At 41.5% G+C, this 18,832-nt stretch overlaps 1 protein-coding gene across 3 annotated transcripts in view; it reads left to right on the forward strand.

Annotated features, from left to right (window-relative positions):
• Positions 1-839: 839 nt before the first annotated feature.
• Positions 840-18,832, forward strand: part of elmo2 (engulfment and cell motility 2) — a 34,336-nt gene continuing 16,343 nt past the window's right edge. Inside the window, exons 1-11 of one of the 3 annotated variants that reach the window (XM_061727633.1) lie at positions 840-953; positions 5,311-5,380; positions 5,464-5,476; positions 5,602-5,700; positions 5,991-6,031; positions 6,970-7,042; positions 7,128-7,178; positions 8,603-8,772; positions 8,945-9,044; positions 10,458-10,609; positions 11,271-11,349. In XM_061727633.1, coding sequence (XP_061583617.1) covers positions 5,623-5,700; positions 5,991-6,031; positions 6,970-7,042; positions 7,128-7,178; positions 8,603-8,772; positions 8,945-9,044; positions 10,458-10,609; positions 11,271-11,349 — 744 coding nt within the window. In that variant the 5' untranslated portion in view covers positions 840-953; positions 5,311-5,380; positions 5,464-5,476; positions 5,602-5,622. The remainder of the gene's footprint in view (positions 954-5,310; positions 5,381-5,463; positions 5,477-5,601; positions 5,701-5,990; positions 6,032-6,969; positions 7,043-7,127; positions 7,179-8,602; positions 8,773-8,944; positions 9,045-10,457; positions 10,610-11,270; positions 11,350-18,832) is intronic. The other 2 variants (XM_061727631.1, XM_061727634.1) reach the window with 2 other exon arrangements.

An 18,832-nucleotide genomic window follows, 5' to 3' on the forward strand; every position in this document is an offset into this window, starting at 1 on the left:
AAGAGGAAATACATTTTCTCAGAAAATAGTGATTTAACTAGGCAATAAAAAGTTTCTAAATGAAATGCACTGCAAAAACTCAATCTTACCAGGAATATTTGTTTTATTTCTAGTTAAAATGTCTCATTTTTAATCAAAAAAAATTCACACTTAAAACAAGAGTCATTACCAGAAAAATAACTTTTTTGACAATTTTCACCTGTTTCAAGTAGATTTTCACTTAAAATAAGTAGAAAAATCTGCCAGTGGGACAAGATTTATCTTCTCATTACAAGCAAAAAAATCTTGTTCCACTGGCAGATTTTTCTACTTATTTTAAGTGAAAATCTACTTGAAACAGGTGAAAATTGTTGTATTTTTTCCCAGTGATGAGTCTTGTTTTAAGTGTAATGAGATTTTTTTTTATTTATTTTTTACTAAAAATGGGACATTTTAACTAGAAATAAGACAAATGTTAAGATTTAGAGTTTTTGCAGTGTAATTTTCCAGTGCTTCCTAAAGCACTCCTTTTGGTTTAGTGTTTTTTTAGTGGCTCCTTTGGTTTAGTGCCAAGACTTTATATTGTTAGATTATAATTTTGCATTCTGCCTATCGATTTTTTTTCCCTGCTCATTTTCAGTTTTTGTGCATTGATCTTATGCTTTACATCCCAGAGCAACAGTGATCACTGTTTCCTCATTACTGTCTAATAAGCAATGCAAACATCAGTCAACGGTACTCTCTGTAGGTGCACCTCTACAAACTGCGAATTAAACAAGAGGTGAATCATATAGTTTCGTACCAGAAAGCGTTTGAGGGGAATTGTGTGCAGAGGAAGGGTCGGCTTCATTTGCAGATGGTGACAGTTGAATCGTGTCCCGCCTACAAGGCGTGGAGTCGTGTCTCCTTTCCACAAGTCTGGCACTGGGGACACAAGGTAAACCGACTACGGGGCCGGATGGCGCAAACACGGGGTGAGTAGCACCAAGTAATGCCACTGAACGATTAGTAAGCGTTTCGAAAAACACACTGAAGCTGGAAAGCATCACCAACCCCTGTTGGAGAGTCGGGCTGCATCCTGCTGCAATGGAGGGAAGGACGAGACCAGGCTCCAATGGATGACTGAAGCCTGAGTTATGGTCCCGCGTTAAATCGACGGCGTAGGGTACGCGGCGACGCGCGCCGTACGGTCTACAGCAACGCACAGCCTACGCCGTAGGCTCTGCGTTAGTGTAACGCGAAACCATAAATCAGCCTTGAGGGACGCTAGCCGTCTTTTGAGGAATAACGTTACCGTCTGTCACTGTTTGACTCGAAGTGCCACTTTTAGACAAAGATTAGCGACATATTGTTTGTATTAATGGCTGTGTCGGCTGGTTTGTCATTATCCGGGATTGTAATGAGTTGTGAATGAAATTTCTCCATAGAGCACAAGGTTACAGCCTCTGCTGCATGAGTCTGGGAGCAACTATAGATCCAGTACTGATTCATTAATTATTTATTAACAAACTGAACTTATTTAAACCGGTTTTAAGGGAAAAAATGAATAAAAAATGGTCTTTGTGATGAGCTAAAATGTTAATTGAAGCAGCAAACTATCTCAGCACATGAAAGATAAGTTATCGCTCTCTAGGATTATTTTGATACAATCTTTTTATGTGTTGAAAATAAAACAATGAATGTAATGATTGTTATGAGTAGCTGATTCTAAGACCTATGACCACAGGGGGCGCCACTGCGCATGCCCAACTCGCCAACTAGGAATCATGAAACTTGTGTACATAACAGTTTCTGCTTGTGAATGAATTTCTTCATTTCATCGATCTTGGGGTGCATATCCTAACCACATGTGGGAAAAAAGATGACTAAAATGGCGTCAGAGACATCCGGGTCGCAGTGAAAAGCAGCTGGTTGGAGAGAAAACAAGTCTTTAAGTCTGGATTATGGTTCCGCGTTAAATCGACGCAGATCATACGGCGTAGGGCTACGGTGTAGGGTATGCGGCGCTGCGTAACATACGCCGTAAGATCTGCGTCGGTGTAACGCGGAACCATAAATCAGCCTTTAGAGTTGAGGCCACTGTGTTGGTGCTGGAGGACCTGAGCAGCTGTTGCTAGGATACGGCCGCCACGGCGCGGCGTGGCGGAGTGACCTCGATGGACAACTCCTCCTCCATCCGCAGCCAAATCACGTCCCTGTTCGCAGAAAACACTCCTCATCGTTTTGAAGTTGGGTAGAAACGCGGCAGTGGATGTTTTTACCCCCCCCCCCCCCCCACTCAAACCTAAAGTGATACAAAGTCTACAAAGTCTTAAAACTGTATGTGATTGGCTTATATTGATATTTATCTTCATAACTACTGAGTTTCTGTACATATACAGGACTGTCTCAGAAAATTCGAATATTGTGATAAAGTTCTTTATTTTCTGTAATGCAATTAAAAAAAATTCATACATTCTGGATTCATTGCAAATCAACTGAAATATTGCAAGCCTTTTATTATTTTAATATAACTGATTATGGCTTACAGTTTAAGATTAAGATTCCCAGAATATTCTAATTTTTTGAGATAGGATATTTTAGTTTTCTTAAGCTGTAAACCATGATCAGCAATATTAAAATAATAAAAGGCTTGCAATATTTCAGTTGATTTGTAATGAATCCAGAATGTATGGCATTTTTGCATTACAGAAAATAAAGGACTTTATCACAATATTCAAATTTTCGGAGACAGTCCTGTACATACAGTACGGACCAAACGTTTGGACACACTTCCCCATTTGTTTGAATGAGGAGGTGAACTTTTGGTCTGTACTGTGTTGTATATATTTATATCTTTTTTTATATATTTTTTATTCATCCCCAAGGGGAAATTCATTTGTCACAGCAGCACGACTCAGAATAAATAAATAAATTACATTAAAAAAAACTACTCTGCTTGCTGGATAAATAAAAACATAAAAAAAATGCTCAGTCAAAAAAAAAAAACAACAATATATATATAAATAAATATACATATACACACACACACAAAACACTTATAATAATGCCTTTGAGCTTCCTACTGTGGCTGCTCATGAAGGTTTACTTTGCTTTATTTGAAGTGTGCTTAATTTTACCCCAACAGATGTTTTTTTTGTTAGCCTGCTCATTGGATGGATAAACAGCAAGGATAATCTGGCATTTTAACAGACAAATGATACTGGAATGAATTAAAAATGTTCTTGCATCACAGAAGCTTAAATTATAGAGCTACAAAGAAAATAAATATGAGGGGAAAAACAGAGTTAGATGTATTTAATTTAACATCAAAATCACATAAGACATTTAACAAAAGCCTTCAGTGCATACTTTAGGTGGGATTTTGTTTTTCACATGCACAAATTGGGTACAACCCTGTTAAATCTTTGAACCCAGAATCTCTGTTTTTGTGGTAACACTGAAGTCATCCCATGGTGAGATAAATCATATAGTTTGTCAAGAGGTTGGTCTAAAATTACAACTTTATACATACAGTTTTTAATTAAAGCAGCTATTAGTAATTGTAAATGCATAAGTTATTAAAAACAACAAAAGACAAATGTTTGTCTTGTTTTACCTTAGCAGTTCATCTCTTATTCAGTTATTGTCATGAATCATTGAAAACATCAGCAGTCATACTTGCAGCATCTTAAAGATACCTCTTATATATATGCCATGCTGAAAAATGTAGATTAGTGCCAGAGCATCTGAGCAGTGCAGAGATGACACATTTGTGTGTCATGTGACGAATGGTCTGGAGGTGGTTCAGTCTCTCCATCAGATGGCTTGTTGGAATCTGAATTTAAGTGGCAGTTTGGAGCCAGCATCTTCTGCTGCACTGATGTTAAGAGCATTTGCTGCATATGCGTTATTATGTGTTGAATATTATGGGAGTCTTATTATTCATAGTACAACAGCTTGATATATATATATATTTTTTTTGTTTTGTTTTTTTTTTAATATGGAGATGAAAGCCATGCAAAATTATGTTTTTTTTTTAAATCTGCAAGCACCCTAGATCCAGAGAGCCATTTGGAGAACAGCAGTGTAATTTTCTTTTAAAACACGGCCTTCAAACGGCTCCGGAGTCTGGTCAGCCAGATTTTCATCCTTTGTCTGTGTTGGAGGATTCTCATTTTGATGCCGAAGACTAGTCCCTACTGTGCTTTTTAGCATATTGTGAAATACGTTTGGTAAATATAAATGCAGTGATATTTGCTGTAAAGGTGAGACCATCAATAGTGAAACGTAAGAACGTTTCTAAGACTAAAACCTCACAAAATCAACTGCTCATCAGGTCTGGGTGTTTTTTAATGTGTTCTTCATTTCATGAGGCACCGAATGTTTTCAGTTGGCGTTCAGCACCCAGACTCTTCTACTACGAAGCCATGCTGATGTAATGGTTGGAGTATTTGGTTTAATATTGTCTTGCTGAAAGAAGTAGGAACTTCCCTACAATAGATGGTGTCCAAATTGGAACATATCTTGCTCTAAAACTTGTTTATAGATTTCAGCAGTGATGTTTCCTTTCCAGATAAGAAAGCTGCCTGTTCCAGGGCCGCTAACGCACCCCCAGACTCATTAACTGACCACTGACAGCCAACTGGGTGGCCCCTGTCCTCTTTAGATTCGAGGATGCAGTGTCCATGTTTTCAAAAAAAATAATGTGCTTCATTAACTGTTATCTTGCATTCAATAGATGTAAACATAATTTTAACTTGCAGTTATAAGGAATCAAATTGATTATTTTTTACAGTTATTTGTTATATTACAATAAAACAAAGTAATATAAAGTTGTTCATCTTCCCTAAATTTACAGCACATCTTTAAAGTGAACAGAAAAATGTGTATTTTATACTCGTGGACTGCATGTGTCCTCCTCCTCTTCTTCCTCCTCCTCCTTACCCTCTGTCATGTTGCTGCACAGACTTGTCCCAGAAGAGTCAAACCAGGCACTACTAGAAATACAGGATCTTCAAATGTTAAAAAAGCTTTATTAAGCATGAGTGCACGTGCACATGCTAAATTTCGACACTTACGTTATGTGTAGACGCTCACATGCAGATATGTGAAGAACAACAACGTTCTGCAGAGCCAGAGTCCAGTATGAGGGAAGCTCGACTCTGCAGAGTTATTTATGTGATTGTGAGTGTGGGTGTTTTTGTAAAACAGTCATGCTTATTGATCTGTTCTCTGGCAGATTCAGTTCATAGGAGGGAGAATGAAGCAATGAAACTAAGTGAGCTTTTGGGCAGGGTTTTTTTTATTCTTTCACTTGCATGACAAGACTGTGGGTTTCTGTGTTCACAGGGGAGCTGACACAGGAGTTTGGACAGCAGAGCTGTGAAACCAACTGACCCCATCTGGAGTTATTTGTCAGGTGATGCTTCACCTTTGGGTTATGTCAGTCTAAAATCAGTCTGATTGATAGCAAATAATTCAATCCCTTTTTCACTCTTTTAGGGTTTCATAAAGAGTGAGTCATCTTTTATGGATATGTTGATTAAATATTCTTGATACATTTATTTCAATACTAATTTGTAAATGTTCTTCAGTGATAAAAAAAAGAAGTGTTTTAATGATGGATGCTTTTTCCTGCAGGGCTCTAGCCATAAAACAGCCATGCCTCCACCAGCTGACATTGTCAAGGTTGCCATTGAGTGGCCTGGTGCCAACGCGCAGCTCATAGAGATGGACCAGGTGCATATCAGTGCAACATGTTGCATGCATCCCCAAATAACCTTAAGCTTGACATTAAAAAGTAATTTCAAACTTAAAGAGTGAACATTTTAAATGCCATTCATTTCAATTAATCTGAAAATGAAAGAAAAGTATAGTAGCTATGATGGTGGTTGTAAGAAGAGATTCAGAAACTATGATACCTTCCAGTCGTTGTAATTTAAATGTAAATAAAGTAGTGATGTTTTATGTTTAAATTCAGCCCATCTTCACTGTAATTTTGCATGTTTCCAATGTGTCTGACTTTGCAGAAGAGACCTTTGTCCTCCATAATCCGTGAAGTATGTGATGGGTAAGTAGAACATCCCACACTTTTTCAGCATCTGTAAGATGATTTAACCTGTCCATGAAAATCAGAAAATATTGTCAAAAAAACACACAAAATGTTTTGGTCGTTGGTCTTACTCAGTATTTTACTTAATACATGTGAGATGTTTTATTTCTGTTTAGTGTGTAGCTTAGTTAAGATTGCCATAAGTTTTGTTCTGGAGTATTTTGGATGTTCCCAGATAATCAGATAATTATCAAGATCAGTAGAGTTGCTCACACTGATTTAAAATGATTATCCTCTGACTTTAAAGTCGCCATACATTTATCAGTCTTGACAGAAAAATGTTGACATTTCCACTGTGGACGAAATCTGATTCAGACCAGACAAGAATTATTCAAGCCACTGGAGCAAATGCTCGTAGAGCTGCTCCAACATTACCTTAAAGGTTTTTTGACCTCAGTATTACTTTGGAATCACTCATCCATGGCCAAGTGAAGTCTGCGCCTGAAGCGCCGGTCTCATTCAATATCTGGTCATTCAATATTGTTTTTCTCAATTGCGTTATTTTTGTAATCACTGGGAGCCACTGCACAGCCCGGCAGCCCTATCCAGTGGCTTTTTTTTTGCACTCATGTGCTTTATGTTCTTGTGCTTCAACGTGGAGTATTTTACATTTTATCTCACCCACTCACTCACCCACCTCCTAACAGGACGTTATCTTTCAGCTGTTTGAAACAGAAAATCCTTTGTACTTTACTTTTAACACCCACTGAATATCTGTTTTCCACATCCGCAAAGTTTTACCACTTGTGTAGATACAATTGTTGGTGGGAGCTTTCCGTCTTTGCTCGGCCTTCTGTCCCTACATGCTGGATTATGCTGCGTTATATCGTTGTACAATCACGTGTTTCCGAAGAATATCTGTTGTTAGCAAACCTTGTCTGTGTTTGTGTGCTCAGCTGGTCTTTGTCGGGCTCAGAGCAGTTTGCTCTGCGTTATGCAGACGGTCCTCAGCTTTACATCACCGAGCAGGTGAGTTTCCTCGTCTTCCTTCTTACTTCATGTTGGAGATGCACCAAATTCATGTTGAACCTAAGTCTCCCTTTTTTCCTCGCAGACACGTGGTGACATCGAGAATGGGACCATCCTTCGGTTAGCAATTTCCCCTGTAAGTCATCTTTTTTTATTTGCACGCATCTCTAGTACCGGTAGTCTTATTTTTTGTAACAAAGTGTTCAATTTGTAATGCAAGCTCAGTTTATTTGTATAGCCCAATTCAACAACAGGGTGATTCAAAGTGCTTTACAGAGACATTAAAACATCACATAGTAGAAATAAAAAAGATAATTTTAAAAAAATAAACAAAAAAGAAAGAAATAAGACCAATAGATAAAATCAGTTAAAATAGGATCAAGTTTTTAAACTCAAGCTTAAAAGTACCAGTGCAGATTTACATTTTTATTTAAATGCAGCTGAAAACAGGTGAGTCTTCAACCTGGACTTAAATAAACTGAGTGTTTTTCAGCTGATCTGAGTCTTTCTGGGAGTTTGTTCCAGACATGTGGAGCATAGAAGCTGAATGTTACAATAATCAAGCTACTAAAGATGAATGCATGGACTTGTTTTCCAGGTCCTGCTGAGACATCAGATCTTTTAACCTTGATATATTCTTAAGGTGATAGTAGGCTGACTGTTATTGCCTTGATGTATTTTTCCAAATTTAGTTCAGAGTCTATCACTACACCCAGGTTTCTGGCCTGGTTGATGTTATTTAGATGTATATAGATTGAAGCTCTGTGGTGACCTGTAATAGTTTCTCTTTGGCTCCAAAGACAATTACCTCAGTTGTAGTGTAAATTAAAAACAATGCACACGTTACCTAATTATTCTGTGCTTCACTGGTTTATACTTTCCCTTTTTTGATACATTCAAGCCACAACAAAATACTTATCACCAGAGTTTGTAGACTTTTTCTGCATTTCAAAATATTGATTGAAATAAACAGACTTTTTCTTTTCAGACATGTTGGTCTAAACTACTTAATGAAGCTGCTCTGATGTAACAGAGGCCACAGCTCTGCTTTTAAAAGGATAAGAGGGGCTAATGCTTATTAGGTTTAGCTTTCAGCTCACTGCTAATGTACGATAATCTGCCCACTCTCCCACAGTCCCACCCTGCTCTGAAATACACTGAGATTGCATGTCAGACCTTTACCACAAAAACACCAAAAGTGCTGCAAAGTGCCGCCTGACTGATGAATGTTTGCAGGTAAAATACATTCTCGGTATCTGAAAGTGGTATCTTTCAAAGTTCTAGCTTAATGGGGCCAACAAACACAAGCTGAGCTGAACTATTTGCTGTGAACATGCATCATTGTTTAAAAAACAATTTCACGGTCACTGTAGTGGGTTCTTTGTGTGCTGACTTAAGCCTCCGAATCCAATTGCTCTTTATGTCTTAGAGTTGTCCCTTTTTCTGGACTAACACTGAACTGTGATGAGATCACAATAAGTTCAGTTGTTGGATGGAGGAGGTGAACTTTGTTGACAGTAATTATTATTATTATTATTATTTTTTTTCCATCTCCGACAGGCTCGTGCTGCTCGTCAGCTCCTGGAGAGGATCCAGTCCCACGTTATAGACGCTCGGCTTGAGGCTCTGAAAGAGCTCGCCAAGCTGTCTGCGGACCCGACCTTTGCCACCGAGTTCATCAACATGGAGGGCATTGGGACACTGGCCCGCCTTGTGGAGAGCGGCACCCAGTGAGGCCTAGCTTTGTTTCTCTCTCCCGAGCTGGACTTCACCCAGTGGTTTAGTTAGAAGCAGTTAAAGATGTTAAATCTGACATGAACTTATTTGTAAGTACCTGTTACTACCTTGAAACACAAACAAATGTTTAAATATCCTTGCACGGGTATTGTTTTCTTTCTTAAGCTTCGGGGAAATGTTGGCCTTCACTCTCACGGCCTTCCTGGAGCTGATGGATCATGGCATTGTGTCCTGGGACCTTATCTCCCTCTCCTTCATCAAACAGGTACCTCCTCCTCCAAAAACTAATTTATAAAACACAAAAGCTGCTGATATTTCCTCTATTAAGAATGTGAAGTTTTGTATTTTTATTCATTTAAATTCATGTTTTTTTTTTGTTTTAATTGTTTGACTTCCCTTTCTTCTCAAATGCCAGAAATGTGTGGGAGTTGTTGCCTAGCAACGTTATTCAGAGCTCCTTCACTGTTTGTGTGAATAGTTTTCCTCTGAAAACCTCTGCGCAGCCTTGACAGTCACACAGTAAACTAACAGAACTCTGCTTTTTCTTTAAACTTTCCCTAGTTATGTTGAAGCCGGATTCTACTCGAGTTTAAGTTGTCAGCTTTTTAATTTCTGCGTTTTAAAAGTCTGCTCTGTTTAAAGGTTTTTGTGGCACTAATAGCCTTTATTGATAAAGTAGGTAGACAGGAAATGGGTAGCTGATTGCTGTATAGAGCGACAGGCGGGGACTCGAACCTGCGCTGCCTGCACGAGTAGGCCTGTGTTGAAAAAATCGATTTCCCAATTCTAAATCAATTCTCATATTAATTCCTAAAAATCGATTCATATGTCTAAAGATCGATTTTTTCTTTTTTCTTCTTTTCTTTTTTTTTCATCATTAAATTACAACTTTTGATAATTTTTTTGTTTATCCCCAAAAAAGGAATGTTTTGTTGGACACGAGAATAACTGGTTGCCTTTAATGTTTTTGCCTTTAAGTATGTTTAAAGGTAGTGTTAGGTTATAATTGCATACATTGTCTATATTTCATTACTTTATATACTGTCTTGGGGTTACATTTGCAAAAAATGCTAAAAACCAAATGCTCAAAAATTAAAAACCAAAATAGGCAGAAAATGGAACAAATAAAAAAACGGAATGTGGGAAAAAATAAAACCGATTTCATACGACTCTGTTTGCTGCCCTGGATCTGTTTGGTAATTCTGACCCACATGATGTTTCTGAAAGCAGTTCTATCAGCATTCTGGGAGCTGATTGGTCCTTACAGCATCATTAGCTGCAATACTTGCTGTTGAATCTCAATATAATACTAGTAGTAATATTTTGCATAACTACAGTCATATAATTCATGCAGCAGCTCAAAAAACAGTTTTAATAACACTAACCCAAATCAATATCGGAATCGAAACGAATCGGATCGAATCAAATCTTGATAATCGATTCTGAATCTTAAGAATCGGAATCGAAACGATTCTTGACATTTGAATCGATCCCCAGCCCTATGCACGAGGACTATAGCCTCTACAAATGGCGCCCGCTCAACCCACTGAGCTACCCAGGGCCCCAAGTCTGCTCTGTTTTTACTAAAACACTTTGATACAAATCAAATTATCAAGGAAATACACAGCTGACATTACAAATTCAGTGTTGTCTCGTTCTCTTCTGTGCCGTGACTCAGATCGCGGCCTACGTGAACCAGCCGATGGTGGACGTGTCCATCCTGCAGCGATCCCTGGCCATCCTGGAGAGCATGGTCCTGAACAGCCACAGCCTCTACCATCGAGTGGCCCAGGAAATCACCGTGGGACAGCTCATCGGGCACCTGCAAGTGTGAGCACACACTCATGCACAGGGGCTTCCTGCGCTCTGAAACTGAGAGAAGGAGGGGAATTACAGAACAGGGAGACTTTAGAAATAATATAGTAGCTTTTAGCTTGTGTTCGCTTCAGTGAACCTTTAAATGGTGAACGAGTTCAAGATGTAAAGATGGCCTCAAATCACATTGAAAGACCAAAATGAACTGTGAGAAAGGTGGATTCTTAATATGTTCCTGTTGCTTTACATTGTTAATGCCTCATGATCAAATCCCAGTTGTTCATGTTCAAGAATTAAAAATCTAGAAAAGACACAAAGAGTGAGTTTTCGCACCCAATGCGATAGTTTTAACCAGGAGCAGGAAAGTATATAGATGTGGGATTGCTTTCACCGTTTTGAACTTTTCATAGTTACTGGACAGCAATAGAGCCTTTTAAGATACATTTATTCTATAAGGAATTAAATACTACAGCAGTACATGTTAAGACAAACTCATAGGTGGTTTTGGTCTTTTTATGGGATGTTTGGAGTGAGCGTACAGCCAAAACAAAAGCTGTAACAAAGGATGTCACTGAGAAGAATTGTTATGTGATGTATATGGAGTCGCTGTTAGCACGTATGTTTTGTGGAACGAGATGCTTCTAACTGGTTGTCGCCCTGCTGGATGTTTCTTCAGGTCAAATCAGGAGATGCAGACCTACGCCATCGCTCTCATCAATGCTTTGTTCCTGAAGGCGCCAGAAGACAGACGGCAGGTTGGTGCACTGCGCTTGCAGTGTGGTGCGCTGACAAAATACCTAGAATAGACAGACGTAACCAGAATACCAATGCTCTACCCTCAGTTATTTTGATGAAAGCCACACATGCATCTGTGGTCCTTCAGCGCTGCAGTTAGTGGCTCGCCCTGCAAGACCCATGTCTCAGACTATCTGACAATCATCGCTGTATTAACATTCACTTATAGTTTCTCCATCGTAGCTTAGTGAAGTCCACAAGCAGCTACAGCAGGATGATATGGTTGCAGATAACTAAGAATATTTAAAGATTTTTCCAAGTTTTAGGTGGAAAAGGACAATTATTCTGATGCCTGCCGTTCAGCAACAGTTGATTAGTAAATTCCTCTGTTAATTCTGCTACTGTGGATCAAAGAGCATCAGGTGGCTATCTGTGTAGCACAGACAAATACACAGATGCTGAGGGAGGCAGAGCTTCTGTGTGTCTCGTTTCACTGTGCTCTTCTTGCTCTGGTTTGGTAACCTTTAACCCACATCATTCTGTCATATCCAGCAGTTTTTAACTCACTTCCACGCGCTGTCCCTTTGTGCGTGTTTTCCCGATCAGGGTTTTACATGTAGTCTTTGATTTGTAAGTTCAGGCCGAAAGTTAGTTAAAAAAAAAATTGAATACAGTACCTATTAAAGAACTGCTTGGTGAATGCTCGTCCAAGAAACAACTAAACTGCTGGTAAAAGCAGAATGAAAACTTAGGAACACGAGGAAAACGACTTAGATAAAATAAGTTAAAAATAAATTAACATGTACACAATGTGAGATTATTCATTTGCTTTTTTGTTTTCACCAACAATTAAGTAAAATTGAAATTATGGTGGCAGAATATTTAAATCTATGTTGTTCATGAACTGCAAGACAAAGATCACATGTCACTGATCATGTGAGTTTTTATTAGGGCCCGAGCACCTTCAGAGCGAAGGCCCTATTGTATTTGCAGGAATTTTTAGGGCCCGAGCACTTGCAGTGCGAAGGCCCTATTGTATTTGCAGGAATTTTTATTATTAGGGCCCGAGCACCTTCAGTGCGAAGGCCCTATTGTATCTGTAGGAATTATTAGGGCCCGAGCACTTGCAGTGCGAAGGCCCTATTGTAATTGCAGGAATTATTCTTCTTCTTCTTCTTATTGTTCTGACAAAAGGAAGGCCTTTTTGCCCCCCTAAACGTGCCCAAAAAGTCACCAAATTTTGCATGCAAGTCAGGCCTGGCGAAAAATTTGATATTTAATGGTTTGCATTAATGGGCGTGGCAAAATGGCTCAACAGCGCCCCCTTGAAAACTTTGTGCCTCAAGCCCCACAATGCGGTTTGTCGTACATGCACGAAAATCGGTACAGACCTGTATCATGGCGCGACTTAAAGAAAAGTCTCTGGGCGTCATGTCGAGAAACCGAACAGGAAGTCGGCCATTTTGAATTAATCGTGTCATTTTGGCGAAATTTATGCCTTCCTTCGGCAGTTAATACGGCCCGAACCGTAACGTGCCCCCAAGTGTGTTATACATCAAAATGTGCGTCTCCGTCCTCCGACACCACGCATTACTTTTCTCTTTCAAAAGCGTTACCGTGGCGACGCTAGACACCAAAAAGCGTGCCCACCCTTCATCTGATTGGTTCAGACAGAAAAAACTTTACGCCTCAAGCCCCATAATACGCTTTGACGTACATGAACGAAAATCGCTACACACCTGTATCAGTACACAACTTAAAGAAAAGTCTCTTGGCGCCGTGGCCGAAACCGAACAGGAAGTCGGCCATTTTGAACATTCTGAATTAATCGCGTAATTTTGGAGCAATTTATGCCATTCCTTCGAGAATTAATACGGCCCGAACCGTAACGTGCACCCAGGTGTGTTATACATCAAAATGTGCGTCTCCATCCTGCGACTACACGCATTACTTTTCTCTTTCAAAAGTGTTACCGTGGCGACGCTAGACGCCAACAAGCGCACCCCCCCTTCATCTGATTGGTCCATATTTGATAGTTCCCCAAAAGGCACCAAATTTGGCACGCAAGCCAGGCCTGGTGATAAATTTGATATTTCATGGTTTGCATTAATGGGTGTGGCAAAATGGCTCAACAGCGCCCCCCGGAAAACTTTGTGCCTCAAGCCCCACAATACGGTTTGATGTACATGCACGAAAATCGCTACACACCTGTATCATGGCGCAACTTAAAGAAAAGTCTCTTGGAGCCATGGCCGAAACCGAACAGGAAGTCGGCCATTTTGAAATCTGATTGGTCCATATTTGATAGTTCTCCAAAAGTCACCAAATTTGGCATGCAAGACAGACTTGGCAATAAATTTGATATTTCATGGTTTGCATTAATGGGCGTGGCCTAACGGCTCAACAGCGCCCCCTAGAAAACTTTTCTCTGCCATAACTTTTGAATGGTTTGACATAGGAAGTTGTGGGTGGTGTCATGGGACTCTGTATGGAGTCCTTGAGCTTCGTTGGCCTTAATTAGCCCCGCCCCTTCTTCTGATTGGTTGTCCCGATTTTCTGCTATAACTTTTGAATGGTTTGACATAGAGAGTCGTGGGTGGTGTCATCAGATTCTTTATGGAGTCCTTGACCTTCATTGGCCTGAATTAGCCCCGCCCCTTCTTCTGATTGGTTGTCCTTTTTTATAATAAAATCGCCGCGAGCCGCCAGTCGCTCTCGCGCTGACTCCCGCTTCCTGATTCAAACGTCTGCCGGCCCCGCCCCCTGACCAATCAGTGGCGAGTAGGGTGATAACGGCCCCGCCCCCCGACCAATCAGTGGCGAGTAGGGTGATGACGGCCCCGCCCCCCGACCAATCAGTGGCGAGTAGGGTGATGACGGCCCCGCCCCCTGACCAATCAGTGGCGAGTAGGGTGATGACGGCCCCGCCCCCCGACCAATCAGTGGCGAGTAGGGTTATGACGGCCCCGCCCCCCGAGCAATCAGTGGCGAGTAGGGTGATGACGGCCCCGCCCCCTGACCAATCAGTGGCGAGTAGGGTGATGACGGCCCCGCCCCCCGACCAATCAGTGGCGAGTAGGGTGATGACGGGCCCGCCCCCTTACCAATCAGCTCCCTGTAATGTGGTGACCTCACAAATATTCCCGGCTCAGCCCGGTTACAACCTTGGCAGAATGGTTACAGAAAAAGTAATAATTAAAATAGTAGGGTTTTACTAATATTTATAACTTACAAATATTTAAAAAATTAGGAAAAAAAAGTTCCAGACATTTTATCACTATGTTGGTCTGTCCTAAGCCAGTAGGTCAAATGAAAGGAATAGCTGAGACTTAGCTCAGCCAGATTATTGCAGTCTTTGGTGCCAGAGGTCGAGAGTTCAAGCCTACCATTTTTTGTGTTTTTTTTTACATCAAAATGTTCGTCTCTGTACTGTGACGACGCACATTACTTTTCTCTTTCAAAAGTGTTACCGTGGCGACGCTAGACGCCAAAAGGCGCGCCCCCCCTTCATCTGATTGGTCCATATTTGATAGTTCTCCAAAAGTCACCAAATGTTGCATGCAAGCCAGGCCTGGCGATACATTTGATATTTCATGGTTTGCATTAATGGGCGTGGCCTAACGGCTCAACAGCGCCCCCTAGAATACTTTTCTCTGCCATAACTTTTGAATGGTTTCACATAGAGAGTCGTGGGTGGTGTCATGGGACTCTGTAATGAGTCCTTAAGCTTCGTTGGCCTTAATTAGCCCCGCCCCTTCTTCTGATTGGTTGTCCCTTTTTTCTGCTATAACTTTTTAATGGTTTGACATAGAGAGTCGTGGGTGGTGTCATTTCTGATATGCTTATGGGGGGCGGTGGACGTGAGTGCGAGGGCCCGTTCATCGCTGCTTGCAGCTTTAATTCTTCTTCTTCTTCTTCTTATTGTTCTGACAAAAGGAAGGCCTTTTTGCCCCCCTAAACGTGCCCAAAAAGTCACCAAATTTTGCACCCAAGTCAGGCCTGGCGAAAAATTTGATATTTAAGGGTTTGCATTAATGGGCGTGGCAAAATGGCTCAACAGCGCCCCCTTGAAAACTTTGTGCCTCAAGCCCCACAATGCGGTTTGTCGTACATGCACGAAAATCGGTACACACCTGTATCATGGGGCAACTTAAAGAAAAGTCTCTTGGAGCCATGGCCCAAACCGAACAGGAAGTCGGCCATTTTGAATTAATCGTGTCACTTTGGCGCAATTTATGCCATTCCTTCGGAAGTTAATACGACCCGAACCGTAACGTGCCCCCAAGTGTGTTATACATCAAAATGTGCGTCTCCATCCTGCGACACCACGCATTACTTTTCTCTTTCAAAAGCGTTACCGTGGCGACGCTAGACGCCAAAAAGCTCGCCCACCCTTCATCTGGTTGGTTCAGACCGAAAAAACTTTGCGCCTCAAGCCCCAGAATACGGTGTGACGTACATGAACGAAAATCGGTACACACCTGTATCATGTCGCAACTTAAAGAAAAGTCTCTTGGCGCCATGGCCGAAACCGAACAGGAAGTCGGCCATTTTGAACATTCTGAATTAATCACGTAATTTTGGAGCAATATATGCCATTCCTTCGAGAATTAATACGCCCCGAACCGTATCATGAACCCAGGTGTGTTATACATCAAAATGTGCGTCTCCATCCTGCGACTACACGCATTACTTTTCTCTTTCAAAAGTGTTACCGTGGCAACGCTAGACGCCAACAAGCGCACCCCCCTTCATCTGATTGGTCCATATTTGATAGTTCCCCAAAAGGCACCAAATTTTGCATGCAAGCCAGGCATGGCGATAAATTTGATATTTCATGGTTTGGATTAATGGGCGTGGCAAAATGGCTCAACAGCGCCCCCCGGAAAACTTTGTGCCTCAAGCCCCACGATACGGTTTGACGTACATGCACGAAAATCGCTACACACCTGTATCATGGCACAACTTAAAGAAAAGTCTATTGGAGCCATGGCCGAAACCGAACAGGAAGTCGGCCATTTTGAAATCTGATTGGTCCATATTTGATAGTTCTCCAAAAGTCACCAAATTTTGCATGCAAGACAGACTTGGCGATAAATTTGATATTTCATGGTTTGCATTAATGGGCGTGGCCTAACGGCTCAACAGCGCCCCCTAGAATACTTTTCTCTGCCATAACTTTTGAATGGAAGTTGTGGGTGGTGTCATGGGATTCTGTAATGAGTCCTTAAGCTTCGTTGGCCTTAATTAGCCCCGCCCCTTCTTCTGATTGGTTGTCCCGATTTTCTGCTATAACTTTGGAATGGTTTGACATAGAGAGTCGTGGGTGGTGTCATCAGATTATGTATGGAGTCCTTGACCTTCATTGGCCTGAATTAGCCCCGCCCCTTCTTGTCATTGGTTGTCCCTTTTTTCTGAAATAACATTTCAATTGTTTGACATAGGAAGTCGTGGGTCGTGTCATGGGACTCTGTAATGAGTTCTTAAGCTTCGTTGGCCTTAATTAGCCCCGCCCCTTCTTCTGATTGGTTGTCCCGATTTTCTGCTATAACTTTGGAATGGTTTGACATAGAGAGTCGTGGGTGGTGTCATCAGATTCTGTATGGAGTCCTTGACCTTCATTGGCCTGAATTAGCCCCGCCCCTTCTTCTGATTGGTTGTCCCTTTTTCTGCTATAACTTTTGAATGGTTTGACATAGGAAGTCGTGGGTGGTGTCTTTTCTGATATGCTTATGGGAGGCGGTGGCCGTGAGTGCGAGGGCCCGTTCATCGCTGCTTGCAGCTTTAATTATTATTATTATTATTATTATTATTTTTCTTCTGACAAAGTGATGGCCTTTTTGCCCCCCTTAACATGCCCAAAAAGTCACCAAATTTTGCACCCAAGTCAGGCCTGGCGAAAAATTTGATATTTAATGGTTTGCATTAATGGGCGTGGCAAAATGGCTCAACAGCGCCCCCTTGAAAACTTTGTGCCTCAAGCCCCACGATACAGTTTGACGTACATGCACGAAAATCGGTACACACCTGTATCATGGGACAACTTAAAGAAAAGTCTCTTGCCGTCATGCCCGAAACCGAACAGGAAGTCGGCCATTTTGAATTAATCGTGTCACTTTGGCGCCATTTATGCCATTCCTTCGGCAGTTAATTCAGCCCGAACCGTAACGTGCACCCAGGTGTATTATACATCAAAATGTGCATCTCCCTCCTGCGACCACACGCATTACTTTTCTCTTTCAAAAGCGTTACCGTGGCGACGCTAGACGCCAAAAAGCGCGCCCACCCTTCATCTGGTTGGTTCAGACAGAAAAAACTTTGCGCCTCAAGCCCCATAATACGGTTTGACGTACATGAACGAAAATTGGTACACTCCTGTATCATGTCGCAACTAAAAGAAAAGTCTCTTGGCGCCATGGCCGAAACCGAACAGGAAGTCGGCCATTTTGAACATTCTGAATTAATTGCGTAATTTTGGAGCAATATATGCCATTCCTTCGAGAGTTAATTCAGCCCGAACCGTATTGTGAACCCAGATGTGTTATACATCAAAATGTGCGTCTCCATCCTGCGACTACATGCATTACTTTTCTCTTTCCAAAGTGTTACCGTGGCGACGCTAGAAGCCAACAAGCGCACCCCCCCTTCATCTGATTGGTCCATATTTGATAGTTCCCCAAAAGGCACCAAATTTGGCATGCAAGCCAGGCCTGGCGATAAATTTGATATTTCATGGTTTGCATTAATGGGCGTGGCAAAATGGCTCAACAGCGCCCCCCAGAAAACTTTGTGCCTCAAGCCCCACAATACGGTTTGACGTACATGCACGAAAATCGCTACACACCTGTATCATGGCACAACTTAAAGAAAAGTCTCTTGGAGCCATGGCCGAAAACGAACAGGATGTCGGCCATTTTGAATAAATTGTGTCATTTTGGCGAAATTTATGCCATTCCTTCGGCAGTTAATTCAGCCCGAACCGTAACGTGCACCCAGGTGTGTTATACATCAAAATGTGCGTCTACCTCCTGCGACTACACGCATTACTTTTCTCTTTCAAAAGTGTTACCGTGGCAACGCTAGACGCCAAAAGGCGCGCCCCCCCTTCATGTGATTGGTCCATATTTGATAGTTCTCCAAAAGTCACAAAATTTTGCATGCAAGCCAGACTTGGCGATAAATTTGATATTTCATGGTTTGCATTAATGGGCGTGGCCTAACGGCTCAACAGCGCCCCCTAGAATACTTTTATCTGCCATAACTTTTGAATGGATTGACATAGGAAGTTGTGGGTGGTGTCATGGGACTCTGTAATGAGTCCTTAAGCTTCGTTGACCTTAATTAGCCCCGCCCCTTCTTCTGATTGGTTGTCCCTTTTTTCTGCTATAACTTTTTAATGGTTTGACTCCCGCTTCCTGATTCAAACTTCTGCCGGCCCCGCCCCCCGACCAATCACTGGCGAGTAGGGTGATGACGGCCCCGCCCCCCGACCAATCAGTGGCG

The sequence above is a fragment of the Cololabis saira genome, chromosome 8 (genome assembly GCF_033807715.1).
Source record: "Cololabis saira isolate AMF1-May2022 chromosome 8, fColSai1.1, whole genome shotgun sequence".
NCBI lineage: Eukaryota > Metazoa > Chordata > Actinopteri > Beloniformes > Belonidae > Cololabis > Cololabis saira.